The 24,104-nt window shown below is 39.4% G+C and overlaps 1 protein-coding gene across 3 annotated transcripts in view; it reads left to right on the top strand.

The window, feature by feature from the left end:
• Positions 1–414: 414 nt before the first annotated feature.
• pi4kaa (phosphatidylinositol 4-kinase, catalytic, alpha a) overlaps positions 415–24,104 on the top strand; it is a 37,894-nt gene continuing 14,204 nt past the window's right edge. The window contains exons 1-38 of one of the 3 annotated variants that reach the window (XM_023292441.3): positions 415–593; positions 5,179–5,295; positions 5,397–5,490; positions 5,596–5,684; positions 5,918–5,990; positions 6,081–6,343; positions 6,444–6,510; positions 8,248–8,396; positions 8,487–8,552; positions 8,642–8,738; positions 8,828–9,019; positions 9,101–9,201; positions 11,211–11,340; positions 11,432–11,561; positions 12,011–12,106; positions 12,187–12,370; positions 13,080–13,180; positions 14,764–14,932; positions 15,707–15,757; positions 15,997–16,105; positions 17,095–17,231; positions 17,318–17,451; positions 17,549–17,631; positions 17,729–17,799; positions 18,045–18,169; positions 18,268–18,349; positions 18,438–18,521; positions 18,625–18,714; positions 18,826–18,945; positions 20,000–20,092; positions 20,327–20,483; positions 20,598–20,725; positions 20,817–20,975; positions 21,066–21,217; positions 21,432–21,539; positions 21,865–21,992; positions 22,893–23,048; positions 23,989–24,068. In XM_023292441.3, coding sequence (XP_023148209.1) covers positions 495–593; positions 5,179–5,295; positions 5,397–5,490; positions 5,596–5,684; positions 5,918–5,990; positions 6,081–6,343; positions 6,444–6,510; positions 8,248–8,396; positions 8,487–8,552; positions 8,642–8,738; positions 8,828–9,019; positions 9,101–9,201; positions 11,211–11,340; positions 11,432–11,561; positions 12,011–12,106; positions 12,187–12,370; positions 13,080–13,180; positions 14,764–14,932; positions 15,707–15,757; positions 15,997–16,105; positions 17,095–17,231; positions 17,318–17,451; positions 17,549–17,631; positions 17,729–17,799; positions 18,045–18,169; positions 18,268–18,349; positions 18,438–18,521; positions 18,625–18,714; positions 18,826–18,945; positions 20,000–20,092; positions 20,327–20,483; positions 20,598–20,725; positions 20,817–20,975; positions 21,066–21,217; positions 21,432–21,539; positions 21,865–21,992; positions 22,893–23,048; positions 23,989–24,068 — 4,464 coding nt within the window. In that variant the 5' untranslated portion in view covers positions 415–494. Of the gene's footprint in view, positions 594–5,178; positions 5,296–5,396; positions 5,491–5,595; positions 5,685–5,917; positions 5,991–6,080; positions 6,344–6,443; positions 6,511–8,247; positions 8,397–8,486; positions 8,553–8,641; positions 8,739–8,827; positions 9,020–9,100; positions 9,202–11,210; positions 11,341–11,431; positions 11,562–12,010; positions 12,107–12,186; positions 12,371–13,079; positions 13,181–14,763; positions 14,933–15,706; positions 15,758–15,996; positions 16,106–17,094; positions 17,232–17,317; positions 17,452–17,548; positions 17,632–17,728; positions 17,800–18,044; positions 18,170–18,267; positions 18,350–18,437; positions 18,522–18,624; positions 18,715–18,825; positions 18,946–19,999; positions 20,093–20,326; positions 20,484–20,597; positions 20,726–20,816; positions 20,976–21,065; positions 21,218–21,431; positions 21,540–21,864; positions 22,086–22,892; positions 23,052–23,988; positions 24,069–24,104 lie in introns of all 3 variants that reach the window. The other 2 variants (XM_023292440.3, XM_023292439.3) reach the window with 2 other exon arrangements.

The raw sequence follows: 24,104 nt of genomic DNA, 5'->3' as shown, positions 1-24,104 counted from the left end.
TTTAATTATTAAAATTCTTATTTTTGCTTTCTTCTTAATTTGACACAAAAATTAAGGAATTAGATTTTAAAAAATTTACATTAATATTTTCACATTTTTAACTATACTAAGCTAAATAAATCAGATCGTAAAATTTGGTTTGAAGAAAGACCACTAAAAAAGAAAAGGGAAATAAATGCCCCCCTCATATATTACATATATTTTACAATGTCATTGATTAGGTTTATGTGGGCAGACACACATTATAACAGTTTTAAAGCCTCTGCACTCACTACCTGTCTGCTTTAGAATTAAATTTGAATTTTAACTTTTAACACTTGTACTCGTCTTGGGATTTTGCACTGGGAACGTGGACAGTGTACTAGTACAGTCAATGACCTTGCTTTGCGCTTTTTAGGACCCTGCGGCCGCCGTAGTTGTCAGTGTGGCTAACAGTTGGGACGAATGAAAGAAGATGCTTGTGTTTGTATAGCGCTGCCAAGGAGTCGTTAAACATGTCTCTGAATGGAGGAGGTAGCAGAGGGTTTTACTTCAACACCGTCTTGTCTTTGGCTCGGTCTCTGGCAGCTCACCGGCAGGCTCCAATCGAAAAGGTAACCGTATATCTAGCTAGCAGCGACAAGCTAATATCTGTCAAGAGTATTTGACTGTGAGGCCCGTCCTGTACTTGTGTGCAGGTTTGTTCAGTGTTTTGAATCCGAAAAGATAGTTAACACGACTTCACTTTGCCAGTATATGGAATGATATCATTTCAACACTTAACGGTGCGACCCAGTAGCATTTGCAACTGAGTTTAAAGCGAGCTAACATCGGCTAACGTTAGCTGTTTTTAGCCTTTAGTTAATCTTCCCTGACATGGAAGCAATCTGCCATCACTTCCCAAATGACTACGACTTTCTCCTTAGAATGAATATGCTTTTTACTTTTAATATATACATGGGGATACAAGAAAGTAAAACTGATTAAGTATTTCAGCAGCGCTGCAAACGTTTTTTAACCATCCTTTATTCTGTATTTATTTTGATGCCAAATGAGGGGTCCCATTAGTAAACAGAAGTGAGTACACCGCTGTCCAAAACCGCTTCAGTGTCAAATGGTTAAAAATTGTTAGCTTGCAGTAACTGAATTGCTGCTAAGTTGAACAGTAGAATTGTTGATCGGATGTAGAATTAAAAACCAACAGTTTAGATTTACTATAATCAAAATGCAGGGCCCGCAATAGACACAGTGCAACAAAAGAATATTACTGAGATTCAGATATATATGTTTTTTTTCAATACTTAATTGACAGCTTTATTTTTGATGACAGAGTCGGTCCTCCTTGGCATGAGAGATACTAAATTTCTGGGGAGATGTTCTGTCCTTGATCACAGACAGTTTTTTTAGCTGCTCGTTGCTCTAAGAGTTGTGTAACTCTGTCTTTCTCATTAAAACACACCAATATTGTTCTATCAGAGTGTAGCACTGCAAGTTATTTTTTGTGTAAAACGAATTAAATTTAAAACATATATCCTCTTCATAATCTGGACAGACAAGGGAAGATATATAACTAAGAAGGAACAAGTCAAGACAAGAATTCATTCAGAATTCAAGTGTTTTCTCTGCGGTACCAGCATTATGTAGAAGCAGTCCTTGATGCCAAAACATGGCGTAACCCTCACCTAAGTTGTTGGGATAATGCTACTACTCTACTACTCACTCGGATTGTGAGGATTTGTTGTTGGGGTTTAAGCCACTGGGCAGCTCAGGAGGAAAACTTTCAAAGGCAGAAGTGGAAGTGATTAGAAAAACACCGAGATTCAAAATAGGGAAATGTTTAAAAGGAAGAACATCCTATGTTGAAAGAGCTGTGCTAGCAATGAGCCATCAGACCTTTGTATTTTTGTGTAAGCAGTTTGTGGAACTTGTGAGATAAGTGATCAGTGTAGTTTGGTTCATTTCTGCTGTTTTCTCATGTTTGACATGTTTGGCAGCAAGTAATTCTGTTTTTCAGGGGTGCACTATAATTTAGTATTACAAATATACAAAAACAAGTATTACAAATTAGTTTACAAAAGGGATGCATAAATCAACATAAGTTATTTTCAAAATTGTCAGCGTTCAGAAGTGTCCAATTGGAGAGCTCTCAAATATAAAATAAACAAAATACAAATGTCCACTAAGACAATTGCAACAAACACATTAATTACATGAATGATGTACATACTGAAATATACATAATATTTTAGTTGCATATACAATAATTTATTAAATTAATCATCATAGCCAGCTAGAAATGCATGAAGTAACACTCCCTTTTACTCACTGTGTCAATACTGAAGACTCAGCAAGATTGTTTGAATAACCTTTATTAGGCTTGTCAGTGAATAAAATGAACATGGGTTCACTGTGAGCACAGAAGTCTCAATTTCTGGGACAGGGAGAGACCTATTATGAGCCTGGCTGATTATTGTGGCCAATATTCGACATTTTTCCAATTATCGGTATTGGTATTTTTATTGACTGAGTATTGATAAATTTAATGCACTACTTCAGGTGTGATGTAACCACTCTGTGGTCTCTGTAATGTCTCTCAAAAATTACTTGTTGTTCCATAAGCCAAGCATATAACCAAGCATGTGGTAATTGTGCTTTCCAAGCTCTCTCACCAAAGCTGTGGAATGCGCTTTCTCTACTTTGAATTTCCCTCGGGATTAATAAAGTATCTATCTATCTATCTATCTAAGCCTTTATGAGGCAGCTGAAAACATTTTTATTCAGACAGGCTTTTGGTTGACTTGTAGCCATTATTTTTATTTTATTTATTTTTTATTTTATTTATTGTTTTTGATGCACTGTACTTTAGCTGTTACTCCCCTGTTTTATCAATTTATTGTTTTTATTATTATTTATAATTATTTTTGTTTTATTATTGTTGTAAAGTACTTTGTGATTTTATATCTGTGAGGGGTGCAATGTAAATACATTTTACTTACAAAAACTGAACAAGAAACACAAGTCTGTTGCAGTGGGTGAGGCTATGCTAACGGCTAATGGCTGAGTTAGAAGGCAACCACAGATTATCCATAACAAGAGTCTAAAAACAATAATTAATGGTGCTTTAATATATGAACCTTAGTGGACAATAAAAATTATATAACAGTGAAAGATGAAAAAAATAGAGAAGAACCGCAGACATGACAGCAAGAGACAAACTGATCAACATCAGTTGATCTAACACAAACAGAGGAGAACGTACTAAATTTATCAACCTTGTTTCGAATTTTTTTCTCATATTTAGTTAGTCACCCTTATTAATGATGAAGCCTAGTTATTAATGACAGGTTTGCTGCTATCACATGCTGCTAAAATATTACTTTTAATGTTTATCAGCTCCAAATATTGGCATCAGCCTATCCCGACCACCTATAATTGGCATCGGTATTGGCCCTTAAAGGCCCATATCGATCTATCCCTATTCTGGGACTAAACATGTAATGTGAGTTAACACACTGTACAAAATTTGTAACAATCAGCCGTTTCAATCAAAACATTACAGGTGGAAGTCACGGTTATTGTAATCATATCGATCACAAAAGGCAAATCGATATCAGTTATCCTTAAGATTACTCATTGCTCCTTCTTTTAATTATTTTACTAACTTGCCCTTTTAACATTTTTATCATTATTTTCAGTCAAAATAATCACTCAAAATACAGGTGTTTGTGTACCTGTGTCTTTGTTTATCTTTAGTTTTGCTGTACTACAATCAGGTCCATAAATATTTGGACACTGACACAATGTTCAGCATTTCAGCGCTGTATACCACCACAATGGATTCGAAATGAAACAATCAAGATGTGCTTTAAGTGCAGGCTATCAGCTTTAATTTGAGGGTATTTACCCACATCAGGAGTATATAACCACCAAATACATATTTGTATATCAAATGTGACAGGAGATTTCCACACATGAGCAGCTGGCATTAGCAAATGTGTGGCATTTTTTTTCAATCTTCAGGCTGTGGAAGGAATTATTCCTTCACGCAGCCATCATGCTGGAGGAGGTGTGGTGAGAAAAATGCAGATCACACTCATGTTTTCTGGGACTTTCTGAAAGTGGGAAGATATTGACTGGGATGTTGAACTGGCAGAGTTAACACTGATGTTACACTACCAGCAAACTAAGATGTGTGTGGTGCTATATTTTGGTAATTTGGTGCAGCAAAATATACAACATAAGCACCTAAATGTCTTGATAAAGTTCAGCTAGCAGCAAAGTAATGACAGTGCTTCTACTCTGAGACGCATATGATGGGGAAAGACTCACATGTTCTTTGAATTCAGCTATCAACATTAATGAAAAACGGGGAACAAAACTTTGCAAATGCACTTTTTAAACAATAGTATGGATATGTTTTATGTTTTCTCAGTAAGTTTGGTAAGTCATTCATTCTCTCATTTTTGTGTTTGTTCAGTAATAATTGAAAAGCAATAAACATTAATAATCAAGTAAAATGATAGAAACGTAGAAAAATTATAGCTCATTGTGAGTCAACAACGAACCTCCTCCTGTTGTACTTTATTGGCTTTAATATGCTGGTTTAATTCATACAAATCTTTTCTTTAAAATGTTTCCAAAAGTCAGTTCTTGATGAGAGAATTAGATTGTGTCTGAGCACAGCAGGTTGATTTTTGGCATACAGCCTGCTGAGGTTAAATCCCAAATCCTCTGTGCTTTTGCTTTTTGTTGTGGTTTTGGCACAGACAAGTGTGAGAGCTGAGGTGATGTTGAGCAGTTGAAATCAAATCTTAATATTTTTCTGGGTCAAATGTGACCAGAGGACTTATGAAAATCCCCTTTGTGCTCCCTTATCCTTCAACAAGATCCTCTGCACGTAGTCACAGATAAAAACATGTAGGAACTCTGTGTTTAAAAGGCAGTTAATCCCTCTCTGAGCTTAAGTCTGGCCTGTTAGCATGAGGCTAATTAAAACCAGAGGCAGGTTTTTGGCTCAGTTGCTGTAACCCATTTATTCTGACAAAATCATTATCACTGATGGAACTAAACAGTGTCTGCTTAATCCCTGTGGGCAGGAAAACTCTCTACTTTGAAAAAAAGATCATCTCATCCAAATAGATTATAAAAGTCAGGAAACAGTAAAGATTATGTTTACAGTTTGCCTTATTCAACCTGCAGGTCCAGAAGCTACAATGTATGTGCCCCGTGGACTTCAGAGGAGTCTTTCAGCTGGACGAAAGGAGGAGAGATGCTGTAATCGCTCTGGGTATTTTTCTAGTAGAGTCAAACCTGCAGGTAAGCTACTTACGGTAACCCTCCACTTCATTATATTTCTGTACTAATTTAAAGTAGTTGGTTTGCTAATGCTAACCTGCCATGGAATACTTGTGTTACAGCACAAAGATGCTATTGTCCCGTACCTTCTTGGCCTGCTTAAAGGGCTTCCTAAAGTACAGTGGATTGAAGAAAGCTCAGAGCGCAAAGGAAGAGGTTTGTAGCAGTGTATTTTATGTTTACTCATGGAGTTACTGCTACTCTGATTGCTTCGTGTTGTGATTTAATCTTATTTATGGTGCTGTTTGATATGATTTCCAGAAACCCTTCCGGTTGCAGAGAACTTCAGTTTTTGTCTTGTAACGTTACTCTCAGATGTCGCCCAGTGTGATGAGACCGTACGAGGACAGGTTTGTAGTTGGAAAAGAATAAATGCTGAGACAAAACATCTGGGTGCTGTGATGATATCAGTGCAGGCTGATTTTAACAATGGACAGTCAAACTATTCCTTACATCTCAATCAGTAATAGTATGTATTTCTTTCTCTAACTGCATGTTTTGGTTGTCTTTATTTTGAGATGAGGCAGAGTTTTAGGCAGTGAGGGTGTTCATACGAAATAATCTTAATAAACTTTGTTATCAGATCCTGGAGGCGATCATGGACATCATGCAGGTCCTGCTAGACATCTGCAAAAGTCCAGAGGGTCATGATAAAGGTACTAACATACCACATCTCTTCCTTCTCTGATATGTTACTTAGTCATCTCAGTTATCATTATCTTCTACACTCTGTGCTTCCTATACAGAATACCTGTGCAGGTACACCGTACCCACCCTGCTGGGTGTTGCCCGAGCATTTGGTCGATACAGCAACACTGATGAGTCGTTACTTTCTAAGCTGTTCCCTCGGCCAGTTGCTCCAGTGCCGTCTTCAGGTGACGATGGCGATGCTGTCCGCCGACGATCCTTCAATGACTTTCGTTCCATCCTGCCGAGTTCTTTGCTCACGGTGTGTCAGGGAGACACTCTGAAACGTAAAGGTTCCTCCGTGTCCAGTGTGTCCCAGCAGGTAGTAACCACATGGAAGTTAAGCAGATGAGATGACAAACTTAATAACCCGTTTAAAAGTGAGGATTCATTTATTTTCGCTGCTCCTTTTTTGTTTTCAGGCCAGTCCAGAGAGAGCAGGTCTGACGCCCAGCTCCCCTGCTGATCCATCTGCACAGTATTTTGAGGGTGAGTGCTTCAACAGATGAAGTAGGGCCTGTTGGCTTTCAGTACGTCAGTGGCTCAGTATGTTTTAAAGCATGCACATTTCCAGGTCTACATTTTTATTCTGGGTGTGGGATACTGTATCTAAAATGGATGAAGCATCACCACCTCCTCCCACTGCACAAAAATGAAGAACTGGTCATTTATCTTGCGCTTGTGAAGTTATTTACAACCAGAGTTGTATTGGAGGCTGGCTGCATACTTTGTGATAAAAAATTATAGCTAAATACCAACTACTTGTCCTCATAGATTGGTTTTAGCTGTTCGTTTGCATTGAGGAGGCAGGTTTAACCAGCCAGTAGTTGGTAATCCAGATATTTTGGCTTCACCTGGGATCTGTCATGTCGTTCATCTTTTAGGTCCAATCCCAGTCTCCACTCTAAGACCTTAGCACAGAATCCTCACAGACGTAACTGGTGTCACAACTGTAGTGTTGGACTGTGTGAGTTAATAAAGTAACAGTTTAAAAAAGAAGAAATGGGACACACGTTTTGACAACATGTAGCCTAGAAACCACACAAACACATCACAAGAATAAAAAAGTGAATTTGGACTAATTTTGTTTTATTTACAGTTTGATCAGCTGTTCAGTTGCTCCTCCTGCATTACGACACTTAAAAAGTCAGCAAAGCTGTGAACATGTAGAAATCCTATGCCTTGCTGAACATATAAACAGCTCTACAAACATGCAAGAAATAACCACAAACACGAGTAGCCTGATGCTGTCACTTGAAAGATAAACTTTTTAGAAGGTTTCTTGCCCACACCATCCATGCTTAGTATGTACATTTTGCAGTGGGTTGGACAGCCACATTAAGCCTTGATTATACTTCCTTACGAATGCACCCACAGACAGTTGCAGAAATGAGATAAATTAGTTATCCTGCTGCTTTTGTGGCCTGCTTGGAGGATTGCGTTCCATACATATGCAGTAGGTCGTATCTGCGTATTTCACACATGCATACGGCTGCCAGACATCCACACTTCTTTTCCCATGTAACATACTGAAAATTTTGGGCATGAATATCCATGAAGGAGTCCATGCAGACTCTCGTGGATGTGAGGAGATGATCACATGGACCATCACGTACTCTTACATGTGTAAATTATAACACCTTTCTCGTATGTCACTAATTTTGCTATGAACTATAGGCAAGCCTCTTAAAAACAGATATGTGGACTTATAGAAAGGACACATAACAGTGCTGAAAAGTCTGCATCAGAGCCCTTATGCAACTTGACAAGCTGACAGTGAGACATGTGAACCTTTCTGCATTTAATGGTATATGAGTCAAAGTCCATGAGTCTGAGTTGGACTGGTCCACTCTACACCCTATGCTTCTGTCTGAAACATGCCATTTTAGCTCCTGGCTCTTTAATCCCCCCATCTTGTTGAGTCCACTATTTTCTGACTGGCTGCCCATTTGCAGACTTTCACCAAATATGGGATATAGAAAACTCCTTGACACAAGTGTGAAATATACAAGCGAACATTTCCAGTACTGAACAACCTTAGCAACAAAGGCTGCAGATTGAGGCCTGAGGACATGCATGAACAAGCTGAAGACATGAAAACTAAACATTGCTAACAAGTCAGTCAGAGTACATTCACCTCCAGTTTGAAAATTTTTACCATGAAGAACACTGACTTCATGACAGAAAATGTCCAAAAGCTTCACATTCTCTGTCTCTGCTGCTCAGGCTCATACCTCCCTGATGGCAGTGCTGTGGACCCTGACTACTACTTCTCCACCATAAGCTCCAGCTTCTCTGTCTCCCCTCTTTTCACTGGAAGCAGCTCTGGAGAGTTTCATGTCCCTCTGGATATGCTCAGACAGCTCCTTCACATGGTCAGTAATAATCGCACTTATACAAGTGCAATTGTCTTTGCAGTTGTACAAAAAGTGAACACTGTATGACTTTTTTTTCCTCTTGAACAGGTTGAACAATTTGTTTCTGAGTCGTTCTTGAAATCACTTGACGACACTTTGGCAGAACTTGTAGAGGTATGACTCAAACCCCTCACAGAGGTTTTTCTTCCTTTTTCTTTTTACACTAAAAGTTAATTGTTCTGCTTATGTCGCTTTCTCCACAGATGAATCCTGGTATTCACCTCTACTACAAAACCTTCAGTGATCCTCTATATGTCGCCATTTTTAAAATGCTGAGAGACACCTTGTACAATCTGAAGGGTAGAGGAACCTCTGTTACCTTCTTAATTAAAGCCACCAGTTCTTCTTTGCTGATTTGCCTTAATAAATAGCAATGTATTTTCCAACAGACCTTCAGACAGACTATGTGAAGGAGGTGCATGACTTTGTCCTGGAGCAGTTCAGCAGCAGCCAGTCAGAGCTGCAGAGGATCCTCCATGATGTAGAGTACCTGCAGAGTGAACTGAGTCCACTCAAGCTGCGCTGTCAGGCCAATGCTGCCTGTGTGGACCTCATGGTGTGGGCTGTCACTGAGGAGCAGGGTGAGGCATCGCTCACAAGTCTAACAGTCAGTGATTGGTCTTAATATTTTTCACTACAAAACTATTTTTCTTGTTCACCAGGAGCTGAGAATCTTTGTACCAAACTGTCGGAGAAGTTGCAGTCGAAAACATCCAGTAAAGTCATCATCGCCCACATGCCGCTTCTCATCTGCTGCTTACAGGTAACAGTTTACCAGGCAAAATACAAGAGTTTTGGGATGGTTTACCCCCATTTCACCCCTCCCTGCAATCGCAGGAGAAATCTGGTCTGGGATTGTGGGCTGAACTGATGCTTGTGTTGAAAAAATTTCACTCTTTGTCCTTCGAAGTTTGCTGTAGTGGGGTGTTTATTGGTATTCCGGCATACAGTGAGCTTACCAACACACAGCACGAGTCTGTGAACGTAAGCTGACCCCAAGCATTTGGAGAGTACCCATTTTACAGGGATGGTCAGAGAGTGGGTCAGAGGGTAGGGAGGGGGCGTATGTAAATATAAGGGTGATGAGTGGTTAATTTGCATATGGTTGCTAATCCGTAACAGAGGGTAAGACAGAAAGAACAAAGAGTAATTTAATCAAAGGATCTGGCAAACAGTTGCAAATGGCAAAAGTGTGACAACAAAAGGTAAGAGGGGGGTCTGACAGAGTACCAAATAACAAAGATAAAAGAATTGTGGATAACCATGGGAAATCAAATGAAGGGGGTGACACTTGACACTAGTACCAAAAGGTGTGCTATTATCTTCAGCATTTGGCACTGATTATCTGGCCATGTGTGAGGTTTACAGGGGCTAGTGTGAGCTACAGATAGTAATAGTTCACACTGAGCCCCAAACAGTTTCAGAGCATTTTTTCTTCGTCACATTTTTCTTACTTTGGGCATTTTTCACTGCAATATACACCGATCAGGCATAACATTATGACCACCTGCCTAATATGGTGTTGGTCTCCTTTATGTTGCTAAAACTCCTCTGACCCAGTGGTTCATGAACACAGGACCTCTGGGGATGTTCTGTGGCAGTGAATTCTGTGGGTCCTGTAGGTTGCAGGGTGGGACCTACCTAGATGAGGCTTATCCTGGCACATCCCATAGATGCTCAATAAGATTTAGATCTGAGGAGTGTGGAACCTGAGTGAACATCTTAACACTCTTGTGTTCCCTGGGACACTCCTGAGCAGTTTTTGTGGTGTGTCGGAGTGTATTGTCATGCTGAGGCTGAACTGGTATATCAAGCACTGCTGTTGCCATGGGGGGTGTGAGGTTGGGAGGTTGCTTGACCTGCAGTGTTTAGGTGGGTGGTACATGTCAAACATCCACATGAATGTCTGGACTCAAGGTTTCCCAGCAGAATGTTGCATTATAACAAGATGATGGATGTTGTTCACTTCACCTGTCAGTGGTCATAATGTTGTGGCTGATTGGTGTAAAGTCATGCACCTTAATGCAAACAGCACAACCATGGCTAGAGGAGAGAGAACTCAGAAATGATACTATATGTTTTATTTTCCTCTCAGTCTCTCTTGTTGCCTCTTATCTGCTCTGTATGTGACCTGCAGTTCAGCTGAAAAGCACCTCTTTTTATTCATGTGACTCTTGGTCACAGCTGAGTCAGTCATGACTTTTCAGTTGTACCAAAGAGCTCAGTTTTGTTTTTGCTTTTTTCAAGACTTTGTGCAAACAGTTTATTTTTGGCACAAAATTTTGTATCAGACATGTAAATGAAAGTAGTTTGGATTAAATATTGTGATTTGAAGCTTAGATTTGTTTATTTTTCCAGCGACACTGCAAGTCACACATGGTTGGTTCAAGGGTCCATGTCTACAGTTTCTTTTTATTATTATTTATAAATGGTGTAATTTTTTGTGATTTTTCTTTCTCTTTCTGTGATATGACAGTGTTGTGAAACAGAAAACCAGATTTGATTAGGTCCCACACAAACCAATGTCATACTAACTGAATACAGGACTTAATCATTTATAATGTAGTCTTATTTCACATCAATTTAAATGCCACCAAAAATCACACCATGTACTTTCACTTAAAAATAGTTTTTTTTTTCTAGTGCCCAGGTATCTCCAAACAGTACAATGCTGCTACTGCCTTTCTCAGAGACTGGTAGAACTTATAGAATTCAGCCCTAATTGTTAATGCATACTTACAGATACTCTTGTATGTGCATCTTTGTTTTCAGGGTTTAGGTCGTCTGTGTGAGCGCTTTCCTGTGGTGGCCCACTCTGTCACAATGTCGCTGAGAGACTTCTTGGTGGTGCCGTCTCCTGTTCTGGTGAAGCTGTACAAATATCACAGCCAATACACTCCAGGTGACAGCAGCACTCTCTCGAGCTCCTTCACTAAATATTTAATCAACTTCTTTCCACTTTTATTAATTCACAATGTAATAATCTTTAAAAGGAGGTGGTGAGATAAAGATCCATGTGACCAACGAACATTCTCAGTCAACCCTCAGCACACATTCAAGCAAGAAGAGCCAGCCGTCCATGTATGAACAGCTGCGGGACATCTCCATCGATAACATCTGCAGGTGACTTCACATATATATTGTTTACAAAAACATTAGGCCCTTAAGCTTTCCATTTTTCAGTTCGCCACAGAGCAACGTAAACAAAATGCAACTGACCCCATGTGAAGAGAGACAGGCACATGGTGCGGAAATGTGAATAATATTATTATTAATAACTGGGATTTATGGTAACCACGTAACTTTATTTAACCTTTGTGGTGTTTGACAATGAAATTAGAGGTTATTCTGGTTGACCTGCTACGGGCCTTAAATCAAACGCTTTTTTGCGAAATTGCTGTTTTTATGGGCTTTTTAATATTATTTGTCCTTGTAGCCGATAAATAAACTCATAAAGCCCAAATCTCAAAAACAAAATGAGAGAGATTTTGTTTTCTCTCTGAGCCCTGTTGTTCAGCCTGTTCCAACATATCAACACAGCCCTTACACCCTGTCTCACCATCTTCCCTCAGGTGCCTGAAAGCCGGCCTCACTATGGACAATGTCATTGTGGAAGCTTTTCTCGCCAGTCTGTCTAATCGTCTCTACATCTATCAGGAAAATGACAAGTAAGTCAAACACAGAAATGATCATCGACTCTAAACTGGAAAAACAGAAGAGCTTAAATCTGTTCTGCTCTCCTCCTCAGGGACGCTCACCTGATCCCAGACCACACCATCAGGGCTTTGGGTCACATTGCTGTGGCCTTACGGGACACTCCCAGAGTCATGGAGCCAATCCTGCAGATTCTGCAACAGAAGTTCTGCCAGCCTCCTTCACAGCTCGATGTTCTCATCATAGACCAGCTCGGCTGCATGGTGATCACAGGCAATGTGAGTGTTTATATTTCGGCTTTCTCTGTCTCTGTTCAGTCATAAATTTTATTACTTTTTCACTTGTTGTATTTGTTTGACACACTTCACACTGATCTGCTAAATTTAATAGTTTACTGTAATTTGGAAACTATTATTAACTATTATTATTAAATGCTATAATCCGTATGAAATTTGCACAGATGTAATGAAACCTAGAATGGACTTTTTGGAGAAAGTAGTAGTAGTAATTTAGTTCAAAGTATTTTTGATTATTAACAGTATTTAAATATTCATGGATTGTGAATTTTTCATTGAGTGAGATGGAGGAAATTTTTATTTTTTTATGAATTCATTTATTTAAATTTTTTTTTTGGTGCAACATAACATGTCAGACTTGAAATTTAACTCCAAGCAGAGAAGTATGACTTCAAGTGCAAGACTTTTTCATATTAATGTACAGCTCCTCGATGCAAGCCTAATGAGTTTACACGCTGCTGATTAAGCTTCTCAGGTCCAAGGTAAATCTCTTAGTATTTCGATGTATACCAGAGTTTAAGATTTGGTTTCCACTACAGATTCAAATATGAAATGATCAACATTAAGGCACTAAAAGTATGCATTGACAATGTTAGTTGTAGTTAAAGGGGCAAAAACAAAAATTCCACTCTGCAGGATTAAGACATTTTTGAAGTAGATATTTAAAAACTTCATGTTTTTTCCTCTTTAGCAATACATCTACCAGGAGGTGTGGAATTTGTTCCAGCAGATCAGTGTCAAAGCGAGCTCCATGGTTTACTCCACCAAAGACTACAAAGACCACGGATACAGGTGAGCACACCCTTGAAAGAAGATTCCCAATTTTTAAGATGCTATTCAGGTGCCTGTAGAAACACTGTAGATGTTTCTGGCTGCTATAATTGTTTTTTCCTGTTCCCATTGGCCATTAAGTCCTGGTTGACAAAATCTACAGTTAACATTATTGTTAGGGAATTGCAATGTCGAAAGAAGAATCGGGAGGCAAACTCAGGGATACTATGGAGATTCAGATGGTTTATGTTGAGAATAAGGTTTACTGAATTCAGGAGAAATGATACAGCGAGCAACACAGTGATGTGAGCACTGGCAGCATCAGTTCTGAGGAGTCTCTCTGGCCTTGGGTATATATGTAGTTGGAAGGCATGCCATGTTTAGGTTACAATCCAAATATAGTGACAGGTTTGTCTGTTCAGGAGCGCCATCTGGACAATAACATAACTTTGTTTTCCTTACAAACAGTTGTCTTTCACTCTTATGTTATCTCTAGCAAACGTCTGTCTGTCTCAGGGCCATATTAGGGACAGAGAGAGCATTAACATGTTTACATCCTCAATTTAGGAGAAACAAGGGTCAAGGGTGACATCCTGAAGAGTAATTTGGGGTGACTTGGTACCTACAGTAGATTTAGGGTGACTGCAGTTGGCAGATACACCGGCATTTGGGATGTCATAAAACTAACAGCTGAGGGGCCGCCTCAGTTGTGAGAGAGTGAGTAATTTTTCCTTAACAATTATGTGCAAGTTTCCAGAAGTTTACTTTCAGCTAGTGTGGAACTGCAGCAGTCACAGTGAAACAAATCAACAGATAATGTGTCTTTCCTCCTATTGTTTCCCTGCACAATTTTTATCTTGAGCTGCAGCAAACAAAAACTGTATGTGGTCAACTGATTGTGACCTCTTCAGTTACAACTTTTTAACCCTTTTTAACCCTCTAAACCCCAATAAGATTTTGAGTGTTTATTTTCTTGTTGTAGGCTCATTCTTCACATACAATATAAAGCTTTTCACTTCTCTGGGAACAGCACAACCATGGCTAGAAGTAGGGAGAACTCCTCTCTGCTCTGTGTAAACACAGCCTGCAATTCACGTAAAAAATCTTTGTCACATAACTGTTATCACAGCTGAGTCAGTCATGGCATCTCAGTTGCTCTAAGGAGAGCAGAAATATGAGATTTTACAGGATCTGTTTTGTAACATTTGCTTATTTTGCCTGCAGAAATAAGAAACTTTGCTGAAATATCACTATTTTACGCTTAGATTTGGTTAAGTGTCCCAACGGAACCGCACGTCATATATGATTATTTCAGGGAAAATCTGACGATAAATAAATGGTATCGGGCATGAATTCTAAAAGTGTTGATGACAGGAGGTGTCCTTGTACAGCTATACCTCAAAACAATCGTCCAGCCTTTTTTCACAGTCTGTACACAGACAGCAGGCGTATATTTTTGGCTTGATGTGGATTTCAGCAGATTGTAGACTTGGGCAGGTGACAAAACTTATGTCATGCAGACTTGTGTGACCCCTTGTGGGTGTATAAAGCACTTCATTTTTCATGAGCATCTCCTTAATGAACGTTCCCCCCTCTTTGTGCAGACACTGTTCCTTGGCTGTGATAAATGCACTGGGTAATATAGCTGCCAACCTTCAGGCCGAGCACATGGTCGATGAGCTGCTGGTCAACCTGCTGGAGCTTTTTGTCCAACTGGGCTTAGAGGGGAAGAGAGCCAGTGAGAGGGCCTCAGACAAAGGCCCAGCTCTAAAGGTATAGTACACATATGCACAGTGTATGTAATTACTAACAGGCTAGAAGATGATCCTGGCTTAAAGTTCGTGTGTAAATGCACTGTGAGACAAACAAGTGGACATTACAGCTCAAATATATCAAATGTCTGCCAACATGCGATGATCTTAGATGACCTCTGAGAGACTGCTGCTTCACGTGGCAACAGGCGGGAGGAATTTGCTGAGGAAAGTTAAGAAATGTTTATTATTGGATAGATTTAGTTCCCCTTCTTCATGTACTCGACGGAAATTGAGCAAGCTGCTTACAAACACAAGTGATCAGGCTCAGAATATGCTTTTTGGGGTGACGGTGCTGAGCATTCACAACAAAGACAATGAGTGTATGTTACCTTATTTGATGCATTTTTCAGTAACGTTGAATCATTTGATTGACAGAAATGTTTGTTATGCTGAATAAATAAAACACCAATTTTAAAAAGTGGTTAAAAAATTGAATTGTCATTTTATTCTCAACTCTTAACATTTAGCTTGAGAGACTTTCTTTTGGTGCTGGTTTAAATCTCTTTGAGACACGCAAAACATTCCACTTTGTTGGAAAATACAGTTCATATGTGTTGAATCATATGCTTTGCTCTTTACCAGAAATAAAAGAGTTTGGTTCTTTTTTCTAACTGCTGTTTTTGGTGACTGAAAGAGGCATTGTTCTAAGGAGTACTCTCCTCTTCTGAAATATATTTGAAAGTAGCCAGATTGCATTAATACAAAGCTACAAAAACCTCCTCTATTTCTCCAGGCGTCAAGCAGTGCTGGAAACCTTGGTGTCCTAATTCCAGTTATTGCAGTGGTAAGTGATTTCAATATTCTCAGTTTTCATCACTCGTAGTTTATTTCCCTTTTTATTAACTGGACTTAGTTATTGAACATGCCTACTTCTCTTGATCACTGGAGGTCTTGCACATGTAAATCTTCCACAAGTCCACTTCCTTAGCATCTGAAAAACCTGATATCATTTTTAACTACAGTTAGCTAGACTACCTTAATAACCTAAGGGTTTTTTTCTCTCCCACCTTCTTGTGCTGTTAGCTGACTAAGAGGTTGCCACCAATTAAAGAAGCAAAGCCACGTCTGCAGAAACTCTTCAGGGACTTCTGGCTCTACTCTGTGGTCATGGGATTTGCTGTGGAGGGTTCAGGTAGGAGGAGTTTGCTCATTGCTGTTTTGCATGACTTATTCATCCCTAGGAATATTTTCTTTCACCTAAATCTTCACTGAAGTTTTACTATACCACATTAAAAAAAAAAAACATTTGGGAGCTCCTTTGATTTGATTCTTGATAAGTGAATTGTCTCACTCATCCTTCTGTCTTGTCCTATAAAATTTCAACTTGTCAATTTGTCTCTCACTTGTTCTTCTTACATTTTCAACACGTCATTTTTTTAGGAGGAAGATTTCCAGTGACTACTACTACTACTGTTTGTTTCCTATCTTCCCCTAACCTTTTGTAACATCCTATTTTTGCTACCGTATTATTAATATTCTCAAATATCTATAGCTTACCTTTATACTATTTTTACAGCAGTTGCACAGATACTGTGCCATACACCTCACACTGAAATTGTATCCTTGTATTTGTTATAGGATTATGTCTGATTTACCGAAGCACAGTTATTTTCAGACATTTCCAAACACATCTAAAGTACCAGTCAAAAGTTTGGACACATCAAGCTAAAGGTGGCTACTTTGAAGAATTTTATATATAAAACATATTCTGATTTGTTTAACACTTTTTTGTTTACAGAATAATTCCATATGTATTCTTTCATAGTTTTCATGTCTTTAGTATTAAACTACAATGTAGAAAATAATTAAAACAAATGAAAACTTTTGAATGAGAAGGTGTGTTCAAACTTTTGACTGGTACTGTATGTAACACTTTTCATTTTTGCTGTATCACAGACGTGAATCAGATTTTTCTAGGAATATTCCAGGTGTGTGAATCAGTAGATGTGTGGTGCATGGTCCACATGAAATGCCCGTTATACTATAATACTTATCACTATTCTCTGAAGAATTTCCCTTATTCCTTATTTCCTGTAAGAGTTTACAAACTCTTCGCCTCTCTTCCTTTTCCCAAATGCTCTCATTTTCAGTCATCTAACGTGTTGGTTTTGAAATTTTCAGGTCTGTGGCCAGAAGAGTGGTATGAAGGAGTTTGTGAGATAGCGACCAAATCACCACTGCTCACGTTCCCCAGTGGAGAGCCTTTACGCTCAGAGCTGCAGTATAACTCTGCCCTGAAGAATGACACCGTCACTCCGGTATGAGAGCATACACATGCACAAACACACACAAACCAAACAGGACATCTTCTGACACCAGTGTACCATTCGTTATTAAATTCCAGGCAGAGCTGAATGATCTGCGTAGCACCATCATCAACCTGCTGGATCCTCCTCCTGAGGTGGCTGCTCTCATCAACAAGCTGGACTTTGCCATGTCCACATACTTGCTGTCTGTTTACAGACTGGAGTACATGAGGTATACCAGCAGGATATCTACATAGTTTATACCAGCTTAATGTGTACAGTTTTTGTAAGTGTAAAATGTATTTTGTTGGGTTCTCTAAATCTGTTAGGATGCTGCACTCTCTGGACTCTGACCGCTTTCAGGTCATGTTTCGATACTTTGAAGACAGAGCAATACAGAAGGATAAATCTGGTAAACACAACCAAAAAGAAGACATCACATTTTGTTAAAGACAACATGTACTGTCACTCAGTTATTATACGGATTAATATTTAATATGCTTTTGCAGGCATGATGCAGTGTGTGATTGCGGTTAGCGACAAGGTTTTTGAGGTCTTCCTGCAAATGATGGCTGAAAAAGTAAGTTAGATGCTTTCACATAAAGGTCGCATATGGTAAAAAGTGATTTTCACTGTGTTTTCTATGGTTTATAAGCTTGGAGGTGTAAAATATATCGTATGAGAATAGCATAATGCTTCCTACCGCTATTTCCGCTTCCTACCGCTATTTATTTTAAGTTGTCTAGGCACTACTTCTTCACATCAATTGAAAAGCTAATCTTCAGATTAATCATCAATGAAAACAATAAAATGTCGTATCTTCAGCCAAAAACCAAAGCCCATGAGGAGGAGCTGGAACGTCACGCTCAGTTCCTGCTGGTCAACTTCAACCACATCCACAAGAGGATCCGCAGAGTGGCTGACAAATATCTGTCTGGCCTGGCTGAGACGTGAGATACATGCTCAGAACATACTCACAACACCTCTATTACTCTTCTATAAAGTATTTCAAATGCAGCAGTGGCAACAGCTTCATCTGTCTCCTCAGCTTCCCCCACTTGTTGTGGAGCGGCCGTGTGCTGAAGACCATGTTGGACATCCTGCAGACACTCTCACTTTCACTCAGCGCAGTCAGTGATCATTATGTAACATCTCCCTGTCAGTCTGTAATGGGTTTGTATACATGACTTAAACAGTAATGTTCATGTTTTATTGCAGGACATTCATAAAGACCAGCCTTATTACGACATCCCAGATACACCATACAGAATCACTGTCCCCGATACGTATGAAGCCAGAGAGGTAATATTATTTATTCAGGATTCACCATTTTGCCGTTGACACACAGTAGTTCTCCATTTACATGTGTAATCTACAAAAAAAAAAATAAAATCTCTGATTACAGAGCATAGTAAAAGATTTTGCTGCACGGTGTGGAGAGATCCTTAAAGAGGCAATGAAGTGGGCTCCATCTGTGACCAAATCCCACCTACAGGTAACATTATTTACCACAGAACCTCAACATGTTAAGCATAAAAAAGAAGTATGTTGTTATTGTAGCCATGAACCTGATTTTAACCAGTGCACTTTATATGGTCTTTTTCAGGAGTATTTGAACAAGCATCAGAACTGGGTGTCAGGTCTTTCCCAGCATACAGGCCTGGCCATGGCCACAGAAAGCATCCTTCACTTTGCTGGTTACAACAGACAGAGCACCACACTGGGGGTACGTCATATGCCAACAGTTAATGGGAGTTTATCTTCTGCTTTTAGCCATTTCCCCTTTCCTTTATTGTGTTATATAGCCAGGGAAGGGTTGTGTTAAGATTTTAACATAATTTTTCTCTTTTTCTTTTAAATAAAAATACTTTCTGAAAGTGATTTTGTGCTGTGTCAATGGTTGCAATTAGGAAAACAGCGTTGTTCTTCGCCCACTGAAAGAGAGCTCTGGTTCTGGATTAGGAACAGTAAAAAATGTCATACTGAAGTTAGAAATAAAATTGGTGAAACAAAGTGTGTATGATAACATTTATCGAGCATTAACAAATAAGAAATCTTTTTTTTCATTTTTCCAGTATTGTAATAATATATATACACAATATATACGATATATTTTTTGTGCATATAAATTGTCTGAAAAATTAGAAAGCCTGACCATCTCACACAGAAAACACTGCTCCTTACCTGCCTGAAAGGGCATGAGAACAGGGCCCTTTGAGACACCACATGATGATAGATGATGAAGTGTTCAGACTACTGCTTAAAATGCAGCTAGCTAAACGCCATTTTCAGTGAACTGCCCGACACGTCAATTAGAGTTGAGTTGGCCCTTAACTTTAAGTTCTCCAATGACAAAGGGAAGCGTCCACCGATCACATTTGTTGTTTCATCGTTTTTACTTCCTTGCTCTCACCCTACCATCTCCTGTTCTCTTATGTCTAAAAAATAGAAGAAAAACGTGTTCTTTTCATTCGCCAGTTCACAGTGATCCTTATCCCTGCTGTGAAGCCAAACAATGAATGGATTAACAATAAAACTGGTCATGCAAGACTGTTTTGTGACTTTATAGCTCGTAAGGTTCTACATAATTCTACTTATTTATTAGTTACTTGCCCAAGAGGTTGTGATACACAGCCAGAATCCATAAGACACCAATATGTTTATCAGTCTGTGTTTTAGATATTCTACACTATTACGTTACACTATTCTGCTTTACACAGTCAGTAACAATGAATAAACTTTATCTGACACTTGATGTCTTCTCTGTTCTCTTCCTGTAGTCCACTCAACTGACTGAGAGGCCAGCCTGTGTGAAGAAGGACTACTCCAATTTCATGGCCTCCCTCAACCTCAGAAACAGATATGCTGGAGAGGTACAGTCAAATATCAAGATTTTCAATTTAAATTTAGTTTTCCCGAAAAAACAGCAGCTTAAAGACTGTCGAAATCCTCAGATTCTTTTTGCTTATTTAGATTTTAACATTTTTTTTTCTCTGATAAATCCTCTTCAAACCCTCTCAGGAGTTTTTGGGTTCAGAGGGTTGATAGCTAATATATTTTATTCCACATCATTGTTTTCTGCTCATATGTTTTCTCTTTGTCCATAGGTATCAGGTATGATCCACTTTGCCCAGGCGGTCCGGGGACAGTCCGATCTAAACCGGCTAATGATCAAGCAGATGGGAGAGGCGTTAGACTCTGCACAGCCTGAGGCTTTCACTGAGGCCATGTTCAAATTGGCTGCCTTGCTCATCAGCACCAAAGGTTGGACTTGGTCTCTGTTTCTGTTTCTTTATACCAAATGTATGACTGTGTGTAGGAATGCTCTTTTTTTTTTTTTTTGCTGTCCAACTACTGAGTTTTGTGTTCTTTGTCTAGAGTGTGATCCTCAGCTTCTGCACCACCTCTGCTGGTCTCCTCTCAAGATGTTTACAGAGCACGGCATGGAGACTGCTATCGCTTGCTGGGAGTGGCTGCTGGCAGCACGTGTAGGAGTGGAAGTACCGGTACTTACATGATTTTCATTGTTTTTGCTTCTTGTCTTGTCAGTATTTTTGCATTGTGTGCACAATATCCACCTCCTCTCTGGCTGTGTAGTTCATGCGAGAGATGGCAGGAGCGTGGCAGATGACGGTAGAGCTGAAGATGGGCTTGTTCTCAGACGCTCAGGTGGAGGCTGATCCTCTGGCTGCTTCAGAGGAAAGTCAGCCGATCCCCTGCCCTCCAAATGTCACTCCTCACCACATCTGGATCGAGGTCAGATAAACGTCAAGCTGCTTGTGTTTTCTCATCAGTGCTCTGCTTTTTCACTTACTGCATCATGTTTTTCTTTTTTTTTTCCTCTAGTTTCTAGTTCAGAGGTTTGAGATAGCAAAGTATTCCAGTGCAGATCAAGTGGAGATCTTTGGCAGTTTGATGCAGCGCTCGCTGTCTCTGAATGTCGGCGGAGCTAAGAGCAGCCTCAACCGCCACGTAGCAGCCATCGGACCTCGTTTCAGGTACATAACAAAGTTTGCAGAATATAAATGTCATTTTTTATGGTTCTTGTGTTAAATCCGTCAGCATCTTTCTTTCATTTGATATCTGTTTACTGTACAGAAGCTGTAGGTGCCTGAACTAAAAAAGGCAAAAAAAAAAAAAGCGTAAATAAGTCACTGTGCAGAATTGTGGAGGTAGAAGTGTTTACAGTGAGTATGTTTCTCTGTGCTGTAGGCTGCTAACTCTGGGTCTGGCTCTGCTCCACTCTGATGTCGTCACCAATGCAACTGTAAGAAATGTGCTGCGGGAGAAGATCTATTCTACAGCTTTTGATTACTTCAGGTACCAGTCCATCAATATGTCTTTTTTTGTGTTAGTTATACAACATTATTTTGGTCTGTAAATGTCAGAAAATAAAGTGGTCTTCCTTTTACCTTTTTGGTCCAAAAAGTCCAAAAGCCATAGAGTTTGAATTCACATATAACAGACAAAAGACACATCTTGATATGTCTGTTTTTGAAAGGTGCTTTAGATGGAGTCTATTATGTGGTGTGACCAAAAAATTCAGAGACGCACAGTCACACTGTTAAACTGATTGAAATGACTGACAAATAAATAACATGATAACATAAGTCTCAATTTTTTTCTTTTTTTTTTGTCCTTCCAGTGTGTCTCCAAAGTTTCCCACCCAGGGTGACAAGCGTCTCCGCGAGGACATCAGCATCATGATCCGTTTCTACGCCAGCATCCTGTCTGACAAGAAATACCTGGCAGCGTGCCACCTGGTCCCACCCGGTGAGCTTGGTACTACCCCAGCCCCGAGCACACTCTCTGCTGGGATATTTGGATCGCTTATCGTGTCCAGCACTTCTCCGATATCTATCTTAAGTAAGCCTAAAGCGGCGCAGCTCGGACTGCACTGCAACAGGGGCATGCTTTTACGCGGGTCAAATTTGATGCTACTTATCCTCACAGTACTGCCTGGTATCTACTATAATACAGATCCAGGTTTTTCTGATTTTATGGCTTCTTTTGCTCCTAAACTTCCTTATTTTGGCTTTTCCTATTTTCTTATTACTGTTTCTTTTCCTCTTTCTCCTACTTTTTATTATCTTACTTACAATCGGCCTGTTATTTATCTTTATTGTTTAGCAGCTGTGAGGAAAAGCACAAATTTGTCAGCTGCGTCAAGATGCATGATAATTCATCATGTCAGCCCACCCGTCTGCCCCTCTTCTCAAACCGATCAGTTTAAGAAGAAACCTCAAATTGAAAAATGGTTTTTCTTCCATCCCAGAAAATCCTCCTCTTCTTCATCCCCGACGACCCCGAGAAAAGACATGATCTCATTCTCATACACATCGAACCGCTTCAGATCGTCCTCCAAGCGCAGATCCTGAATCAGATAAACCTGTTCACATCTGACACAGTATCAGTGGTTCGAGGCAGCTTCTGCCAACATTTACGCGGAATTCCCCCGCTTTCAAATGCATCTCCATCATAACGGACACGTTCATCTCGCTCTTCAGAAACTCCCTCATCATCGATCATATTGTTGATGTTTTTTTTACTGTTTAGACTCAGAATCATATAATGTGATTGTACCAGTTGAATTACTTACATAAACTGAGAGAAAATGGAAGAAAACTACTTTGCATGTCCTTGGCGATACTGAGTATGTTTCTATGTGAACAGATAATCAGGACGCATCTTTGAATAGTCTGTCAGTGATGAACGCTGCTGACCTCAGGAGCAACATGGACTCCAGCGCTCGCTCCCAGCAGAGCAGCCAGGGATGGATCAATACCTACCCTCTGTCGAGTGGCATGTCCACTGCATCCAAGAAATCAGGTAGCACGTATCTTTGATATTTGGACAACAGCAATACTCTATACAGAGTAAGTTCAACTCAAACAGGTTAAACTCACAAGACTCAGAGACTTATGTTCTGTTGATTATATTATCACTTTTAACTCAAAGTGCTGCTTAGCTAGCTTTTTTTTAGTACACTCAAATCCTACACTTTTTATCCTGACTATAAATTGTATTGTAGAATTGAAACAAGTATTTGCCTATGGCTGCCACTAAAGACGATTTTTCAATTGGCCTCCAAGCAGTTTCGGGGCATTTTTTGCTTCTGTCATCTCTTTTCAGACTGTAGGCTCATTTTTCACTGCAACATAAAGTCCTGCACCTCTATGGAATCAGTACAACCATGGCTAGAAGTAGAGAGAACTCAGAAATGTCTTTTCTGACACAGAATGCCAGAATTCATGAAGAAGAAAAAAAAAACTAAAGTTGCATATCTTCCATTATTCATCTTACAAAACTGAAAAAAAAATGGAATCAACAGAACTGAAATGGTAGTCGCAATTGAGTCAGTCACGGTTTCTCAATAGCGCCAATTAGTGCAGAGTTTTTTTTTTCACAGAATCTGTCTAAAGCAAGCAGTTGATTTTTGACAATATTTTAAATGAGACCAGTGATTTTAGCTTGGATATGGGGAATTTTCCAGGTGCAACAGCACATCTCATGATTAATAAGGGACCATTTGAAAGTTAGAAATCGGACGTTTCACTCTCTTTTTACCATTTGTATGTGATAAACGCTGTAATTTTGATTTTTTTTAAAGATAACATGCCTTTGAAACCCGCCACTTCTGGAGTTCAGAAGGTTAATCTAAGTTTGTCCAAATGATTCATGTTCTTCAATAAATAAATAAATAAATAATTTTTCAGACAAGAATACAGATGAGAAATACCTGGAGACTTATAGACTGTTTTTTTTCTAGGCACATCCAAGAAGAGTAACAGAGGGACACAGCTTCACAAATACTATATGAAACGCAGGACTCTGCTGCTGGCACTGCTGGTGAGAATGATTTGAACCCCTCATGGGATTACTGCC

Source organism: Amphiprion ocellaris, chromosome 17, assembly GCF_022539595.1.
Source record: "Amphiprion ocellaris isolate individual 3 ecotype Okinawa chromosome 17, ASM2253959v1, whole genome shotgun sequence".
NCBI classification, from domain to species: domain Eukaryota; kingdom Metazoa; phylum Chordata; class Actinopteri; family Pomacentridae; genus Amphiprion; species Amphiprion ocellaris.
The sequence above is the reverse complement of the archived record's forward strand: the minus strand, read 5'-3'. Positions and strand labels throughout refer to the sequence as shown.